Genomic DNA, 19,960 nt, shown 5'->3' with positions numbered 1-19,960 from the left:
TGAACCCCGTTGGGACAAAGAGAGGTGAGCAAGGGTATCAACATTCTCTACTGTGGTATCATATATGCAGCTCACCTCCTCTATGGGCCTTCAGCCATTTCTGTTGCATAATGCATCACATTATCAGCATTTCATATGTCTTAGATTTCGATTAAGTCTTTTTCCGACCCCTGTCACTTTCACCCAATGCAGTGACTGGTCACATGACCCGCCACCTTGCCCATGCGACCAGAAATTTGTACAGAGCATTTTGCATGTCACGTTGTTCTGCTTTTTTTATTCTCAACACAGGTCCACAGTTTTAAAGCCCTTGTGGGTTAAGTACTCCTTGTGCCACAACACTGATTCACTGCACTTTCTTCAATCTGCTTGTTAATAAGAGATTATGTTTATGGTATATACTTTTTTGAGGCTGGTGTAAGGGCGAGGAGATTGCTTGGGTAGCTTAATAATGTGAAGGTGCTTCTCTGCATGTCTGATTCAATATCTTATGTATGAATTCCAGATATCTTGATAGAGCTGTGATGTACCATGCTAACAGAAATCGACTATAAAGACGGAATATGCTACCGACCAAGATCACATTTATATTGTGTGAAGTAAAAATTATCTTGATTATATTTTTCAGACTTGCACCTAAGTTTTATAAACTGGCTGGTAGGCCTCCAAATGGATGCTATTTTATGTACTGTACTTGGTAATAGTATTTTAATTGTATGATGAGTGTATTTTTATCCATGGATTTTTATATGCATTTGTACTATTGTGTGATGTCCGGTTGTATGTTCTTGCACTGCACTTTTATGGTCTATTTTAATATGACCAAATAAAGTTAATTGAACTGAACTGACCGTTAACTAAAAAAAAGCATTGGCAACGTGCTGCCACTGTTCTGACTACTCTCATTCTCCCAAGGTACATGCAGGAGGCTGAGCTCTCTAATATAAAAGAAGAAAGTTAAAGAACGTATACCCCACTTTGGGCACAGGTGACTGTGCTTTTATTCTCTCCCAACATATGCCCTCACTTTGTTACATTATTAAACTGAAACAGGTTGAAGCCAGAGCCACAGGCCCTATGCGATCCTGCAGCATTTTATGCAACCTTATGGATTTGATACATTTGGTACATAATCCATCACCTGCAGCGTAAATTGGCGATTCGAACAAAAACCATCATCAAAAGGATCAAATGTTACTAAAAATGCAGTGATTTGTTGCTGCACTGTGGAAGGTCCTTAACATAGGTGCACTTGTCACTAATGAGGTGAAACCTTTTTCCACAGTGTTAACGTGCAAAAAATGACAAAGTAATGAAATAATACTAACCTGCATTACAAAATTGTAAAATGTAGTCAACCCTGCTGCATAATTTGATCTTCTCCTATTCCAGAAGTCCTGATTATAGCACAGCTGCTCTTTGGGTCCTAGGTTGGGGTAGAGTGAAGCGAAGGTGACGTAGAGATGTGGTAGGGTAGTAGGTGTAAAAAGGAGGAGGTTGAGGCAAGAGGGAGGATAGTGATGGGGAGAGAAATCGGATAAGTTGGAATGACAGAAAAGAGTGAGAGGAAGGCGATGAACAGAGAAAAGTTTGAGGAAGAGAGATTAGAGTGAGGTGGAGAGAGAAAAGTGAGGGGAGGTGGCGAGAGAAGGGTGAGGTGAAAATAGATGGGTGAAGTGTAGTTAGAGTAAAGTCATGCACAGTGAGAGGTTTGCGATGTTAAGAGAGAGAGGTAGTAGAATATGGTGGAAAGAGAGGAAGGGCGAGGTGAAACAAATATGACAGGGAAGTGGAGAAAGTGAAGGGACGTATGGAAGAAAACAGGTGGCTAAGGTGGAGAAAGAATAGGATGATGTAAAAAGACAAGAGAGTGGGGTGAGAGGAAGAAGACAGTGAAGTAAGCGGGTGGCAAGGTGGAGAGAAAGGAGGGTGAAGGCAGAAGAAAGGAGGGTGGCATAGAGAGAAAGGAGGGTGAGGTGGCGAGAGCAGAAGAGATCAAACCTATGGGTTTAAATCTCTAGAAGTTTAGTTAAAACTAGTAGTCAGAACCTGGCAATAGGTATGGTATACATTTCACACACCTACAAGACCACCCTGCAAGCACAGACTCAGCTCTCAGACACTTGGAAGTCCCTGGACGTCCCTGGCAAACTCACTTATCTTTATGGCCTACCCATTCTTCTTCATGGCCCACCCAAATCCTAGAACCGTGTCTGATGTACATGCCAAGATTTTGAACCAAGGAAGTGGGAGATTAAAAAGAAATTTGGGGGGGACTTAATTTTTTCACTTGATGTACGTAGAAGCAAAGGTAAGTTCGGACAGGAGACATCTGTAATTAATTGGCTTAAAAAATCTGGAATTTCCGGCCTGAATCTGTTTTTTTGCATGTATTCCTCATGCCTCTTTGATCCACTACCAGACACACACTGCCCCTTTATCACACTCTTGTAGGTTCCCGCTTTCTCCCTTTGTGATGTTTTTCTGTCTTTCTTATCCTCCTTACAACATTGTGTGTTTTTCCCTCGCTTGCTTTCGGTAAATGTCCGACAAGGAAAAATATGTACGGTCTCTAAAAATGAGTGCCAGTGGGCCCACCAGCAACTACTGGCTCAAAATGAAGCACTGGCTTTTACAGAAAACAGGAGACAACTACAGAGTAAAGGAGGCATCAACAACCTTGGAGTAGATCCATAAAGGAGAGACTTTGAGGTCCACTGTTGGAGAGGATGAGGGAAGTAGCTGTGCTCAAAACAAACAAAAAATACTTCAGGATACCATAAATTGAGGGCCATGCGGTGGCAGCAGAAAATGATAAGTTTATAGGGAGTGTAGCCAACAGGCTGCATTTTGTTAGAACCTTGCTGTTTTTTCAATCTTTTGCTATTTTAAGGTTGCTAAAAAGGTGCCCTTGGGTACTAATAAACATTTATTAGTAAAAGCACACAAGAAGAAGGTCAGTGACGGTGGTGTGTCGTATTATACGGTCTGAGCTTGCAGACCCCAATGGGGTGTGGATATTAAGCTGTGATATTTATATATTGTAACCTGGTATTTCTCTACAATAAAGGAGCAGTACTAGTGTTCCAAGAATTTTGTGGAGAACTGATCCATTTTACACTTAGACTTCGATGTAACAGTGCTGTAAAGAAGTACATTTATCCCCTGATGAAGTCCTCTCGGAGGACGAAACGCGTTGGCCGGGCTATTTCTGTGATGTATTGAAGAATAATAAAGATAATTGTTTTGAGACTTCATACCACGGCTCCCATGTTATTTTGATATTGGAGAAGAGTACATTGATATTGACAACATTGAACTATGTACTTCTCTAAAATACAATTATTGGATTCTTGAGGCACTTCCTTGTGTGTTTTTCCTGTTTTAATGTATTTATGGTTTTGGAGTAGTTTGACCATTAGAGGGTGAGTGCAGCCCACTATTACCTTGTGGAACGAGCACCCGTGCAGTTGTCTTTAGCCAGAGCTACTCTTGCTTTGGGATTATTTGTACAAACATTTATTAGTGTCTGAATGCCAGCTAATATAATTACTCGTTTGGACAGACACAAGTAAGATTCTTACAGTACATGCATATCTTGGAGCAAATGCTGGGGGAGCCTGGGTGGGCAGGACTCGATGTGCGAAAGACCATTGCATTTAGAAATCCCATTAATGATCTGAATGAGAGGTAAGTGGAGAGTTTAAGGTCAGTGAAGGATCAGGATGTAGCGTATAGGAGGAAACCAGAAATCTATACGTGAGTAATATGATTTAAGGACCTATTGTGCATGCACCATTGGGTAATTTAAATATATCACTTCTTAGCAATATTGCAGGAGATTATATATTTGTACATTACTTATCATAGCTGGAAGTAAAATCTGAGAGCAGCTATATTAAGCTAAGTATTCTCTGTAATATTCCATATTTTTTTTTAAACACATTTTTATTGGGTTTTGTTACACATAACATTCAGATTCAATTACGTTTTCTATTCTTCTCCAACATCCAATAAGGCCCCAAAGTCACGTTCTCAGGCAGTAGAGCAGGATGATAGTCAGACCATGTGTGTGAGCTCTCCTGCATATACACCCTAGTGTGCCTTCGCCCAGTAAACTAACTAGATAGCCCATATTCCCTCCCCCCTCCCCGAACCCTCATCTTTGGTGGGTACTGTTAGTGTCCATCAAAGCAGCGTGTGCATACAGGAGCCACTGGGAAGTGCTCAATGTGATGTATCTGTCATGTCTTGGGGGAGTGCGCTGCTCAGAGTGCTTGACCGCCGCCTCGTTATGTGTATCATAATCGCGCAATGCTTGTACTAATGCGTCCCAAGCCTGAGCTGTTTCCAATGCTTTGTCGTTACGTTGTCTCCTTGCAGTGTGAAATCTTAACATACTTTCGCCCTGAGCCCACTTAAGAAACTCGTTTCTCCATCAAGTGCCATGGGGTCCTATCGCTTCCTTCCAGTGTCGCGTAATTTCTCGCTTTGCTAATATGAGCCCCATGTCTATAAACTTACTAGTGACCTTATTCTTGGGGGTATGAGGAACCAGTGTAGGACACTCACAGCCATGTTAAATTCTAAGCCCCTTTCTGTGATCGTGTTCAAAGTGTCTCCCACCTCCCTCCAATACATCTCCAAGATCGGGCATGTCCACAACATATGGCCTAATTCTACGCCTAGTGTCGCACACCTAGGGCACGCTGCAGTGTCTGCGTCAAAATACTTTTTGATCTTTCCTGGCGTCAGGTATGCGCAGTGGAGGATGTAGAAGTGCACTAGCTGGAATCTTGCATTGCGTGTGCTCTTCCAGGCCCTCTGCACTATCTGTGCCCACACTGTCTCAGGTATGTCCTTACCTATATGGGTCTCCCACTTTTCCTTTAGTGACTCTAGGGGAGTGAGTCCTTCATTAATCAATCTGGAGTAGAGGCATGTGACTGCCTTGAAGGTTCCCGCGGCCATCATAGCATACTGGCAAGCCATTGTTGTTCTCTGCTCCGTCAGACCCTCTCTCCAATGCTTCTGTATTGCTTGCATCAGTGCCGCATGCAGTAGGAAGCCCCCCCTAGGTAGGTCGAATCGTTCTCCAGAAGTGTTGGATAGGGCAGTAGAACTCCCTCCTCATATAAGTCCCCCACTACTTGTATACCTGCTTCCTCCCAATCCTGTAGCTGTGACCAATCGCCACCATGTGGTAGTGCCGTCAGCATCCCCAAAGGAATTTCGGGGGCATATGGATGTAACACACCCGCCCTACGCTGTGACCGATTCCAGCAGAGTCTGATCGTTCTTTCTTCTTGTGTTAGATCTCTAAGAACTAATTTCTGATGTAGTGCTATAAAGGAAAGAACATGGCGAGGAATACCTCGGCCCCTGGTATGTTCTGGGCCTCTGAATTCTCGAGCCACCTCTTGTGTGTAGATCTGCAGTTGAGCTACCAAGTAATACAATTCGAAATCGGGGACCGCTAGCCCCTCTCCGTCTTAGGTCGCAGCAGGGTCATTAATGCCACTCTCTGGTGACCTGATCCCCAGAGGAAGGATACAAGCATGGACCTCAAAAGTCGGAAGACAGCAGCAGGTACCCATACTGGCAGCGTCCTGAAGTAATAAAGGAGTCGTGGAAGAGCCACCATTTTCAGTAGTGCTATACGGCCCGCCATGGATAGTGGGAGGGTGGCCCAGAAGGACATGCTGCTCTTCAGGGCTCTTATTCTGCGGCCTATATTGCCTTCCAATAAATCGGTTGGCGTGTGGTAAATGTACACGCCCAGATATTTCAGGCAACTGGGCTCCCAGCGTACTGATGTGGTCGTGGATGGTTGGGTTTTCCCTTGGCGTACAGGGAATAAGCACGTCTTGGCCCAGTTCACTTTCAGGCCTGATATTTCGCCAAAGCTCGTTAGCACGTTTTCAGCTCCCACCAGCGACTCGTCGGGCATCTTCGATAAAGAGCAGGAGATCATCCGCGTATAATGATATGTAGTGGCGCCCAATCCTACTTCGTAATCCTCCATAGTGTTCTCCTGTTCGTATCGACATTGCTAGTGGTTCTACTGCCAGGGCAAACAGCAGTGGCGACAGCGAGCACCCCTGCCTCGTGCCCCTCTCTTTTGGGTATTGCTGTGATATCATCGTGCTCGTTTTCACTCTAGCTACCGCTGAGGTGTAAAGCACAGTCGTCCATCTCATGTAATCCTCACCCACTCCAAAGCGTCTCAGCACCGCGTAGAGGTATTCCCATTCGAGGCTGTCAAATGCCTTTTCTATGTCCACCGATAATATCATTGGGTGTCGAGCCTCAGGGTGGTCTCCTTCCAGCAACCGCAGCAAACGGCGTATGTTCGAGGTCGTGTTTCGTGTTGGTATAAATCCAGCCTGGTCTTCATGCACCAGTGAGGTCATGTGTTCCAAGAGGTGAGACGCTAGGATGCTGCTAAGTATTTTGTAATCAGTGGTTAGCATCGAGAGTGGTCTGTATGAGGCTGTGTCTCCACTTTCCCTTCCTGGTTTCAGTAAGGGTATTATCTGCTCTTCCCGCATGGAGTGTGGTAGTCGCCCCAATTGTTTCGCTTCTCTATAGACCTCTAGCAGTCTTGGCGCCAAAAGGTCAACGTACCTGCCATAGAATTCAATGGGTAGCCCGTCTAATCCAGGGGTTTTGTTATGTGCCATGTGCTTTATGGCGCGTCGTATTTCCTCTAGTTCTATATCTCTGCCCAACGCTCTTGCCTGGTCATGATCTAAATCTGGGAAGTGGAGCCCTCCGAAAAAGGCCTCCATCTCTGGAATGCCGGCTGCCAATTTGCTTTTATATAGTGATTCAGAATATCTCGTGAAGCAATGCATAATTTCAGTCTGGGAGTAGACCTCCTCGCCATCCGTTGTACGCATGGATACTATAGGTGTTCCCCTCTTCGTGGGGTTGGCAAGCCAAGCCAGGAAGGTCCCAGCCTTGTCGCCCTCTGCATGAGTCCTGGCCGTATACGCTTTATAATCGAAGCTACGCAAACGCTCTGTTTCTATGGCTACCGCTTCTTTAGCCTCGCTGACCCTTCCCCGTAGCTCTGGGTGACCAGGTCGTGGAGTTCTGCATCGCGGAGTTTCTTATCCGCCCTATCCAGATCCTGTAGGAGAACTTTTCGCACTCCTACCTGTTGCTCTATGCAAAACCCTCTCAAGACTACCTTGAAGGTGTCCCACTCCGTCGCCCGCGCCTCAGTCGTGCCAGCGTTGTCCACAAAGTACTGCGTTATTCTTTCCCCTAACGCCCCTTGAAAAAGGGGGTCCTCCAATGTCTCAGGGCGCAGCCTCCAAGTGGGGACGCTTGATGCGCTAGGAAACCACTGCACAGCAATTAACAAAGGATTATGATCTGATACCGTCCTTGACAAGTATTCAGTTCTCATGATCATTGGAACTAGGTCTGGGGAGCAAAGCATTGCATCCAGTCACACATGGAGCTCATGCATGCCCGAGAAGTGTGAGTAATCTCGGGTTTGTGGGTGTTGTGCACCCCAGATGTCTATCAGGCCCTATCTCACTTGCCATTCCATTCTACCCTTGGTGATGCGGTGTGTCGGGGAGTCAGCCAGAGGGGGGTGCGACCTATCAAGTGAGATATCCAGTACTGAGTTATAGTCACCTCCCATTAGTAATGGTCCCACCAGAAAGTGAGCTAGGGATCTGGACAACCTCGCCAAAAAAGTCAACTGATCAACGTTGGGTGCATAGACACTACAGAAGGCTATGTCTTTACCCCGCAACCTTCCCGGTATTGCTACAAATCTACCCTCTGGGTCTATGATTTGTTAGGTTAATTGAATTGGGACCCCAGCTCTGATCCATATTAAAGCGCCTCTAGCAAATGCCGAGTAAGTAGTGTTAAATACTTGTCCCCGCCACCTGCGCTGCAATGCTATCCCTTTGGCCTGTGTCAAATGTGTTTCCTGAAGCATCGCAACCTGCACTCCTCTACGCACTAAGTAGGTATGAATTTTGTGTCGCCGTGTCATGGTGTGGAGCCCCCGCACATTCCAGGTTATACATCTCAAGTTAGTTAGATCATCCCTTGTCCCACAATGTCCTGTGCATTCCGCCAAACCCACTTCTTAGTCTCCCCAAGCGTGGGAAAACATCAGCATCGATGATGAGCCCCCCCCCCTAACACCCCGAAATAAACCAACCCCCCCTCCCCCCAGAACAGGACCTAGTAACCTCCATCTAGTTCCCGTCCAAACGTTCCCAATTAACAACATTTGACTAACCCAACAGAAGTCGCTGTGCGTATGCCTTAAGGGCAGTACGGGGGGGTCGGTCGCCAACGGGCAGCCGCCCAAGCACTCTGGAATATTCCATCATGGATAGATTGGGCAATTTAAATGGTGAAGAAACGCAGGCATTGAGATGGCAAATTCGTTTTCAACTGTGTCTCTCAGCTATTTGCAATAGATCCAGAGAATTTCTTCCTTTTGGACATTCAAGTTGAGGGACAAGTTTAGACCTCTAATGTAACGCAGATGATGGATTCTGAAATATTTTCTAGTATTTGAAGTATTTAATACATCCGTAGAACAGGCAATAAAGAATACATCAGAGATTGTGGAAATGCTGCGCTGCCTCAGCATTTTATTGCTCTTATGTAGAGCAGAGAAAAGAGGTGAATGGCTTCCCCTCGCCGCAAGAATCCAATTTAAAATCAGTTTATTTGGCAATAGAACTAAGCATGGGCGTAAAATCCGCTCCGCTCGCGGATTTTTCGGATTTTCGGCAAATCCGCAATCCGCGAACGCTCGCGAATTTGTCGAAAATCCGTGAATCCGCTCGCGGCGGATTTTTTGCTTGGTTGCGGCGCGCGGCGTGGTGCACGGCGTTCACTTTCCGTCATTTTAGCGTTTGCCGAGTTGTTTTTCTTTGCGAGTGACGCGCCATTTTAGATCTTGCTGCGTGTTCCCGCGGGAGTTTGTCGCCCGCGAATACGTACTCGCGGCTTGCCACCTTGCACAGCACACCTCGCGAGAGTTCGCAATTGCGAACATGTAGTTGCGGCGGAAAGGAACAATCTCGCACTTGCGAAATAGAGATTTTGCAATTTCGCACAAGAAAATCACCAGCAAACAGGATAAACCTTCAGAAAATTATGATTTTTATCAGAATCACTCCTCAGGTTGACATTTGCATGGCCTTTTTTTTGCAAGGAGTCCATTTTGGGGGGGGGGGGAGGAAGGAAGTGCCCCACAGTCTCCAACTTCCTGTTCCTGTCCAGCAGGCTCCTCCCAGTGCTTTGTCCATCTCCTGGTCACTTTCATTTGGATCTGGAGCTGGAAGGATTACTTTTTGTGGGTGCTGCTGGATATTTGGATTTGAGGCCTTTTTGACTGTCTTTGGATCACTTTTGGATTAGAAATCAACTTTCACAAGTAAGTTTGTTTGGGGCATTACAGTTGCTGCAAGTACAATTTTGGAACTTTTTCAGAAAATTAAATAAATTATATTGTGGGTAGCCACAGTATCCAGTAGGACCAGGGTTGGTTATGGGTGCATGATACAACTGTTTTGTTGAATTTAAACACCATTGAGGCCATGGATGGGCTGGGATTGTGCAGATTTTATTGTTTTTTGTCGTTTTTTTGGGCCTGCTGGTGTGGCCCTTTGCCCAGGGGTGGTGAGTGTTGCATGGGCCTAGTCTTTCTGTGGGGTGTCTTCTTGAATTTAAACATAATTGAGGCCATGGATGGGCTGGGATTGTGCTTATTTTATTGTTTTTGTCGTTTTTGGGGGGCTGCTGGTGTGGCCTTTTGCTTGCCCAGGGGTGGTGGTGGTGCATGGACTGAGTGTGCCTGTGGTGTTGTCTCACTCTCTTTGATGTAAACATCATGGATGGCATTGGATTGTGGTGATTTCTGGCTGTTTTTCTGTTTTTTGGGGGTGTACTGTTGATGTGGTCTGGCCATGTGGGTGGTGGTGGTGGCCATCTTGAGTGCTGGCTGGTACAGGCAACATGTGCTTGGGGTGTAAGGGGGCCATTTTGAGGAGAGGCAGTGTCTGAGGCCTGCACTTATTTTGCCTACTTTTCATCCCTTATGCCCAGGGGTAGTGAGTGTTGCATGGGCCTAGTGTTTCTGAGGGGTGTCTTCTTGAATTTAAACACCATTGAGGCCATGGATGGGCTGGGATTGTGCAGATTTTATTGTTTTTTGTCGTTTTTTTGGGCCTGCTGGTGTGGCCCTTTGCCCAGGGGTGGTGAGTGTTGCATGGGCCTAGTCTTTCTGTGGGGTGTCTTCTTGAATTTAAACACCATTGAGGCCATGGATGGGCTGGGATTGTGCAGATTTTATTGTTTTTTGTCGTTTTTTTGGGCCTGCTGGTGTGGCCCTTTGCCCAGGGGTGGTGAGTGTTGCATGGGCCTAGTCTTTCTGTGGGGTGTCTTCTTGAATTTAAACATAATTGAGGCCATGGATGGGCTGGGATTGTGCTTATTTTATTGTTTTTTGTCGTTTTTGGGGGGCTGCTGGTGTGGCCTTTTGCTTGCCCAGGGGTGGTGGTGGTGCATGGACTGAGTGTGCCTGTGGTGTTGTCTCACTCTCTTTGATGTAAACATCATGGATGGCATTGGATTGTGGTGATTTCTGGCTGTTTTTCTGTTTTTTGGGGGTGTACTGTTGATGTGGACTGGCCATGTGGGTGGTGGTGGTGGCCATCTTGAGTGCTGGCTGGTACAGGCAACATGTGCTTGGGGTGTAAGGGGGCCATTTTGAGGAGAGGCAGTGTCTGAGGCCTGCACTTATTTTGCCTACTTTTCATCCCTTATGCCCAGGGGTAGTGAGTGTTGCATGGGCCTAGTGTTTCTGAGGGGTGTCTTCTTGAATTTAAACACCATTGAGGCCATGGATGGGCTGGGATTGTGCAGATTTTATTGTTTTTTGTCGTTTTTTTGGGCCTGCTGGTGTGGCCCTTTGCCCAGGGGTGGTGAGTGTTGCATGGGCCTAGTCTTTCTGTGGGGTGTCTTCTTGAATTTAAACACCATTGAGGCCATGGATGGGCTGGGATTGTGCAGATTTTATTGTTTTTTGTCGTTTTTTTGGGCCTGCTGGTGTGGCCCTTTGCCCAGGGGTGGTGAGTGTTGCATGGGCCTAGTCTTTCTGTGGGGTGTCTTCTTGAATTTAAACACCATTGAGGCCATGGATGGGCTGGGATTGTGCAGATTTTATTGTTTTTTGTCGTTTTTTTGGGCCTGCTGGTGTGGCCCTTTGCCCAGGGGTGGTGAGTGTTGCATGGGCCTAGTCTTTCTGTGGGGTGTCTTCTTGAATTTAAACATAATTGAGGCCATGGATGGGCTGGGATTGTGCTTATTTTATTGTTTTTTGTCGTTTTTGGGGGGCTGGTGGTGTGGCCTTTTGCTTGCCCAGGGGTGGTGGTGGTGCATGGACTGAGTGTGCCTGTGGTGTTGTCTCACTCTTTTTGATGTAAACATCATGGATGGCATTGGATTGTGGTGATTTCTGGCAGTTTTTCTGTTTTTTGGGGGTGTACTGTTGATGTGGACTGGCCATGTGGGTGGTGGTGGTGGCCATCTTGAGTGCTGGCTGGTACAGGCAACATGTGCTTGGGGTGTAAGGGGGCCATTTTGAGGAGAGGCAGTGTCTGAGGCCTGCACTTATTTTGCCTACTTTTCATCCCTTATGCCCAGGGGTAGTGAGTGTTGCATGGGCCTAGTGTTTCTGAGGGGTGTCTTCTTGAATTTAAACACCATTGAGGTCATGGATGGACTGGGAATGTGCAGATTTTATTGGTTTTTGTCGTTTTTTTGGGCCTGCTGGTGTGGCCCTTTGCCCAGGGGTGGTGAGTGTTGCATGGGCCTAGTCTTTCTGTGGGGTGTCTTCTTGAATTTAAACACCATTGAGGCCATGGATGGGCTGGGATTGTGCAGATTTTATTGTTTTTTGTCGTTTTTTTGGGCCTGCTGGTGTGGCCCTTTGCCCAGGGGTGGTGAGTGTTGCATGGGCCTAGTCTTTCTGTGGGGTGTCTTCTTGAATTTAAACATAATTGAGGCCATGGATGGGCTGGGATTGTGCTTATTTTATTGTTTTTTGTCGTTTTTGGGGGGCTGCTGGTGTGGCCTTTTGCTTGCCCAGGGGTGGTGGTGGTGCATGGACTGAGTGTGCCTGTGGTGTTGTCTCACTCTCTTTGATGTAAACATCATGGATGGCATTGGATTGTGGTGATTTCTGGCTGTTTTTCTGTTTTTTGGGGGTGTACTGTTGATGTGGACTGGCCATGTGGGTGGTGGTGGTGGCCATCTTGAGTGCTGGCTGGTACAGGCAACATGTGCTTGGGGTGTAAGGGGGCCATTTTGAGGAGAGGCAGTGTCTGAGGCCTGCACTTATTTTGCCTACTTTTCATCCCTTATGCCCAGGGGTAGTGAGTGTTGCATACTTGCATGTCCCTAGTCTTTCTGTGGGGTGTCTTCAATGTAAACATCATGGATGGCATGGGATTGTGCTCATTTTTCTGTGTTTTGTCGATTTTTTGGGGTGTATAACTCAACTGATGTTCCTCTGTCTTCCATTGCTTTTAGGTGCACAAGAAGACTCAATAGAACCACCAGTGCCAGGAAGAAGTCCTGCAGCGGTGTGTGCAGCATAACGTCACGCGACGTCACGTCTGGACACAGAACCCTCTGCAACTCGTGCAACTGCTGCCTGCTGACCTGCTCTGAAGAAGATGGCCCCAAAAAAAGTAACCCGTAGCTCCTCTAGCAAGAAAGGTGCCAGTAAGGAGCAGAAGAAGCAAGTTACCAAGGACACTGGTGTGCCGCCCGCCCCTTTTTTTGTGAGTAAAAAAAAAAGTATGCCTGCAGCAGCTGCAGCGGGATCTGCTGGGGACCAAGCTGGCAGCAGCACCCCCGCTCCATTGGGCTCAGTGCCACCACCACCACCACGCCAACTTAAGTCCAAGCCCTTGAGTGCTGCAGAGGCAGCCAGTATACTTCTTCAATCACCATCGACCAGTGATGTTGGCTCATCGCAAGAAAGCAGCAGCAATGTCCCTCAATCAACACAGGTTGTTGTAGCTCATCTGACGAGTGTTGAACAACCACAGCGGCAACAACAATCACATGTGCAAGTACAAGCCCAAGTACATGTGGAAGGAGAGGCAGCGCAAGGAGATGCGCATGCAGAGGTGCATGGAGGGTCACAACAAGTGCCCACAATAGTTGTTCCTCCCGAAGTAGGGGCACATCAGGAAATCGACAATCAAGGCGAGGTATCATTTGAGGAAGCCACTCCTCCTGATGATCCTTCATTGTCTTCCACAACCCTAGCAAGGAAGAGATCAAGGGTGGTGTCTACATCCTCTTCAAGCACACCTCCTTCTGATGATACGGATCAAACTTGGGAACCAGCACCACAGCCGTCTGAGAGTGAGGCACACCATGATCCAACAAAGGTACTTAAGCGTAAAAGGAAGCTCGTCCAAAGTCTCAGACTTATGGAGTGTGATGAGGCTCAACAAGAAGTGGCGGATACTGCTGCTGATGAAGACTCTGCCAACGACGACCCAGTCATCATAAAGGTCACTGCAGCCCCAGCGGGCATGCAGCAAACAGACATTTTGACCCTAGCCCGAAGAGCTGCTGCGCGTGATGATGATGATGATGATGTTGTCGATGAGGAGGCAGTGGAAACACCACAATCATTGGAGTTAAGTAGTACACCAACTCGTCCCGCTTCCATATTTCTTTCTGGCAAGAAGAGACCTGCGTCAACCTCGACCTTAATTAGTGGCGGTGAAAGTGGAAAACGTACAAAAGTTGGCCAATCCAGATCCTCCACTTCATCTGGCATTAGCTTCATGACCACCACCACCACCAGTATCGCCGCCTCCTCCAGGTCCCACAGACACTTCAAGTCCCCAGTTTGGGACTTCTTTACTGTTTGTCCCAAAAATCCAAGGTTTGCCATTTGTACCCTTTGTAAGCTTGCAGTTAGTCGTGGTAAGCCAGGTAGCAACTATGGTACCGGCGGCCAGAGTGGTCATCTTGACAGAAAGCACGGTGTCCAATGGTTTGCGCACCTAGCTGCGATCAAGAAAGGCCAAAATCAAGGAAACGTTGATGTTTCATCTGATGTTGACGAGCAGGAAGAAGACGTGTCAAACACTTCCCTTACACCCAGTACCCCTCTCAGCAGCACACCCAATGTGAGGCACACTAAGAGTGTTGGAGCGAGTGAGACACCAACGCACAAAAGTTCACCAGCGAGCAAAATTGGGTCAACGAAGTCATTATCAGCCCGTAAATGCTTGGTCCAGGCCAACATTAGAACAATGCTTACTTCAGACGTGCCATATGAACGCAACCACCCACTGACGCGTCTGTATAACACTAAGCTGGCTAAAATGCTAGCTGTGGACCTTCTACCTTTTTCTTTTGTAGAAGCGGTAGGTTTTCTTGAATTAGTTGCAACGCTCTGCCCTAAATGGAAGGTTCCGAGCCGGTTCTATTTTGCCAGAGTTGCGGTTCCAGCACTACATGAAGATGTGCTGCAGGCGATTGGGGCAGCTTTGCAGAAGAGTGCTGTTCACACAATACATCTGACAACAGACATGTGGACCAGTGGCCCAGGCGATGATTACATGTGCATCACTGCACACTGGGTCTCTTTTTCAGGTGTTATAGCAAAGCTAAACGCAGGTGTTGACCCGGACCAAGTTTTCAAAGCTGCTCGGAAACATGCAACACTAGCCATGTTTGCCTTGGAGAAAAGTCACACAGCAGAAAACCTTTTGGAAGAGTTTGACAAAAAGGTGTTGTCAATGCTATCCCCCCTAAAACGCAAGATTGGTTATGTTTCCACGGATAATGGCGCCAATGTAGTTAAGGCCATGTCACAGGGTCACCATGTTAGAGTGCCGTGTTTGGCGCACTGTATCAACCTGGTAGTTCAAAAATTCTTGAGTGATAAAGAGAGTCCAGCGTTCGAGGTAATGGCCACCTGCCGCAAAATGTGCAACCATTTCAGCCATTCTTTTAAGGCCCGGAAGCATCTGCGGAGACTGCTACTTCAACGTGGAATGCCAGTGAAAGCACTCATCCAGGAGGTGGCAACACGTTGGAACTCAACCTTCTACATGCTTGAGCGTCTGCATGAGCAGTATACGGTACTCGATCACTATTTCTTGACAGAGGCTACATCTCAGAAGGAGGACCTGCGGATGAGTAAGGCGCAATGGGCCATAGTTAAAAGCCTGACAGACATGCTTCGTCCTTTTGAGTTCTTCACGCGTGCAGTCAGCCAGGAGGACTGTAATTTGGGAAAAGCTATCCCATTGTTGTGCATACTGGAGCACCAACTGATGGCGGTTTCTTCTGAGTTTGAAAAAGATGAAAAAAAAAAAAACCATTTCATTTTGTCTGAGAAATTATTACATCGCCTACGTGGTGATGAACGTCTTAAAAACATCAACTCAGATCAGCATTACATTTGTGCTACTATTCTGGATCCACGCTACAAAAAGGCGCTGGCAGACAACGCATTCTTTCCTTTCGCTGATGCAGATGTTCAAAAGTACAAACATTGGTTAGCCTGGTCAGCCAAGAGGTTTGAAAAAGAACGGCAGGTTATTGAAGGAGAAGCCAGTACATCAGCATCAGCATCAGCAGGCCATCCGCAGTCACAAGAATCCACTTCTGCACCTGTGGCTGGGGCACAAGTGACCTCTCAGCCGTTAAAGACACCGGCAACTGGATCATCTGCACCACACACAATGACAACACTAACAGTGGCTGGGGAGGAGGATTGGCTAAGTTTGATGGGGTATGGTTCTCTAAAAAATGTCACAGGCACAGCAAAAAGTAAGCAAAGTGGAGGAACAGTTGATGACCTTGAGTCGATGGTGCAGGACTATCTGAATGACTCAACAGTGGTCTTTCTTAATGAGGAGCCATTGCAGTATTGGCATGGCAAAAAACAATTGTGGCCACAGCTCTACAACCTGGCTATAAACTATTTGTCTTGCCCACTCGCAAGTGTGTCTTCTGAACGTGTTTTCAGTGCTGCTGGTGGCATTGTAACTGCCAAACGGAGCCGCCTATCGCCCAAAAATGTGGAGCGGCTGACAATGATCAAGATGAATCAGCACCTCATACCACCAGATTACAAAGTGCGAGAAAGCACGCCACATGAAGACGATGAGGACAGCAACGTAGATGAGGGGATTTTTTCTCTGTTCGGTGCCACTGACCTCATCCAGCCTGAATTCGCAGAGTATGATGACGAAATCTTGTTCTTATTCCCTGACACCGAGCCCTGAAAATGAGACAATCAATCAAGAACTTTCTTTTTCGTCCTTATTCACTTTTATTCCTGTGTGCTTTGTGTCTCTCTTTCTTTGTTTTGCACAGTTAATTTAATTCAAACTTTAATCACCTAATCCCAAAAACAAGACCATCATCAGAACTGTCTTCACTTGTTTGCTTATTGATTTGAAGGTGCCGCAGTCTACATTCCTCAGGTTCACAAGTTCTGAAGAACATGCTCCTCTATCCTCCTCCTCCAGACTGCGATTTCCCTCCAAGCAGAGTGCTGGATTACGCACAATGAAGAAAGACTCAGCACTTGTGGGGGTGTTGTACTTCTTTGCGGGTGAGTTGACGGTTTTGGGCCCATTGCTGTGAAGCTCTAATAATGGACAAAAGTGTTTTGGACCAAATATGAGGTGGAAATTTCTTGCCGTTTTTGCTGACTTGCTTGCCTTTGAGGTGCTCTTTGGCGGGGTTCCGGGGGTTTGTGTGTAATTTTTGGTGTCTGTCGAAGCACTGCTGCGACAGTCTAATCTTGATTGCATTTGCTTTTCAGGAAATCCGTGGTGGAAAACAGGAGTTATGATGATTGATGATGACCTAGCTGCACAGCGCGTTACTTTGGACCGAAGGCCGAGAGATATTGTAAGTATGAGATTTAGCTTTTTCGCTGTTTGGGGGTGTTGTCGGGTGTTTTTTTGCGGGTGGGTTGGCGCCGGCGGGTCTTGCCTGGGGCATTCCTGGGAAGGTCTAATACCGGATACAAGTGTTTTGGACAAAATCCATAAGGAACAGCCTTTTTTTTGCCATTTCTTCAGACATCTTGCTCAATGTAGCGTTTTGGGGGGCTTCCTGCTGTTCGTGGGTGGGTTGCGGCCGGGGTCTCTGTCGAAGCACTGCTGCGACAGTCTAATCTTGATTGCATTTGCTTTTCAGGAAATCCGTGGTGGAAAACAGGAGTTATGATGATTGATGATGATGACGACCTAGCTGCACAGCGCCGCGTTTGGACCGAAGGCCGAGAGACATTGTAAGTATGAGATTTAGCTTTTTCGCTGTTTGGTGGTGTTGTGTCGCGTGTTTTTTTGCGGGTGGGTTGGCGCCGGCGGGTCTTGCCTGGGGCATTCCTGGGAAGGTCTAATACCGGATACAAGTGTTTTGGACAAAATCCATAAGGAACAGCCTTTTTTTTGCCATTTCTTCAGACATCTTGCTCAATGTAGCGTTTTGGGGGGCTTCCTGCTGTTCGTGGGTGGGTTGCGGCCGGGGTCTCTGTCGAAGCACTGCTGCGACAGTCTAATCTTGATTGCATTTGCTTTTCAGGAAATCCGTGGTGGAAAACAGGAGTTATGATGATTGATGATGATGATGACGACCTAGCTGCACAGCGCCGCGTTTGGACCGAAGGCCGAGAGACATTGTAAGTATGAGATTTAGCTTTTTCGCTGTTTGGTGGTGTTGTGTCGGGTGTTTTTTTGCGGGTGGGTTGGCGGGTCTTGCCTGGGGCATTCCTGGGAAGGTCTAATACCGGCTAGAAGTTAGTTGGACAAAATCCATAAGGAAACACCAGTTTTGGCACTTTGTAAGTTAGGGTTCGTTAGGGTTAGCCCTAGCAGCAGGATTGCATGTGTTTAGGGGGGTTCTATTGCAACGCGGTTCTGTTGTTGTAGAGCACTGTTGGAGCGATGCTGGCTATGGATACTTTTGCTTGCAGGCAAGTGGTTTGAATACAATCCACGGTCTGTATTTGGGTCTACTGTTACTTTCAAAGTACGTTTTGTAACCATTTTTCTGCTAGGCATCGTTTTTGGAGATATGATTGGGTTCTTCTACATTTTTGCGACTGGCTTTAGTAAGGGTCTTGGTGGGAGCATTGCTGGGAAGGTCAAATTTTGTTCTAAAACACAGTAGTACAGCCACCTTGAGGGGAAAGATCCGCTATAATATTTTGGCCATACTTATTGATCCTTAAAAAGGTGACTCAGACAGAGCACGCAATTTCAAAAATATTGTACTGTCTATTAGGGAAATCAAAGTGTGACTTTTTGAACCACACAGCGTACATACCTTTTATTTATTTATCAGTGGTATTGTAATAGCACTTCCTGTTTTCCGTTCAATAATTACAGGCCGGGTTTCAGTCAACATCCGCCAGGCAGGCAGTGGACAGGGTGTCTCTTCTGTCAGTGGTCACCACCACATTGATGGACGAAGCGTCAGCTGGAATGGAGGAGTGCCGCCAATAAGAGGAATTGTTTGCTGCATGCAACTTACTTACCAATTTCAACAGGACAACTCCAACAACATACGCAATACAGATACAGTATCCATTGTTGTCTTTTATTCTATGAGTGTGACTGCATGTGCTTACCTTTACTTTGTAACCAAAGATTGTCTGTAAACTCTGTATCTTCAATTATTGTTTGTCCATGCTCTGCTTTTTTTTTCTTCTCTCAACAAAACCTACCCAAAAAGAAACCCCCATTCCCATCCATTTTACAAACCCTAACCCTCTTCCCCCGGGCTGTGTTGTTTTGCTTGATGTCTGACTAAAATGACATCAATAATTCCACACACTTGCTGGGGAGGATAAGGTGATAGCAGCAACAGGCTGGTGAAGGAATACGAGGATATCTTCTAGACTTACTCAGCTTCAGTACTATATCTTCTAGTAGTAGTAGCCAATGTCAAATAAATTCAACGCAAGTACTAGTTATACTTGCAATACTTTACCATTTGTTAGGCTACATTATGGCACTGTTCTAGTGTACTGTCACCTGCTATTTTCTCGATCGTACCGTAACCGTTGTAATGCTACAGTAAGGAGTACAAACAAGGTTTCGTTTTCTTTTTTTCCATAGGCATGCAACTGCCACTGTGTCACACCACTAGTAACACCGCAATGAGGAAATGTCACCCGCCCAGGAATGACAACGTTAATCCCCATTTCACCTGGAGCCAGCCCTGGGCCTAGCCCTAATTTCTAACACAAATTACAGGTAAGATAAGCGTTTGGTGGGAGGTAGTATAATGGAGTATTATTTCGGAGTAGACAAGAGTTTGACGGTTGTACTACTAAAGTCCTACGACTGTTCAGGAAAACAAAGTTACTGTTACACCCCCGCCCCCCACCCACCAGACTGAAAAGCAGTAAAAAACAGGTATGGTCAGATAAAGTAGTTGAAAAATATATTTATTTATCCCTAACAAAATAATCTCCCTCACCCACCCTAACCCCAACGATTGTCTCTGAAACGTCCCAAAACGATCCCAACTCCCAAATCCCACCCCCCAAAAGTCTATAAAAAAAGGGCAAGGGACACTCCACTACTGGAGGGTGCTGGTGCTGGTGCATGATGCGGCATGGGCATCATACTCCTTGCGGAGGGTGGCAAGCTCGGAGCGGAGGCCCTTAACCAAGGTCTTATACCTCAGGACCTCCTGCTCCAGGTTGGACATGCGGACTCGTAGGCGGTGTTGGCGTTCCTTGCAGCTCCTGTGGGGGGCAGCTGGTGTTTTGGGTGCTTGGCGGTGGCGGTCGGCTTTCTTAGCCCGGCTCGGTCCCGCTGGTTTAGTCACGGAGGAGGATGCAGTCGAAGATGTTGCCCCGCTCGACTGCGTGTCCTCCTCCTCCTCCAGGGCCACCAGC

The 19,960-nt window shown here is 46.8% G+C and overlaps 1 protein-coding gene across 1 annotated transcript in view; it reads right to left on the bottom strand.

Annotated features, from left to right (window-relative positions):
* Positions 1-19,960, bottom strand: part of LOC144754655 (dual specificity protein phosphatase 13A-like) — a 294,608-nt gene that overhangs the window by 222,500 nt on the left and 52,148 nt on the right. Inside the window, exon 2 of the mRNA XM_078642731.1 lies at positions 1,329-1,426. Within this exon, the coding sequence (XP_078498857.1) occupies positions 1,329-1,334 (6 nt within the window). The 5' untranslated portion in view covers positions 1,335-1,426. The remainder of the gene's footprint in view (positions 1-1,328; positions 1,427-19,960) is intronic.

The sequence above is a fragment of the Lissotriton helveticus genome, chromosome 5_1 (genome assembly GCF_964261635.1).
Source record: "Lissotriton helveticus chromosome 5_1, aLisHel1.1, whole genome shotgun sequence".
In the NCBI taxonomy this organism is placed as follows: Eukaryota; Metazoa; Chordata; class Amphibia; order Caudata; family Salamandridae; genus Lissotriton; species Lissotriton helveticus.
Note: the sequence above shows the minus strand (reverse complement) of the source record. Positions and strands in the feature narration are given on the sequence as shown.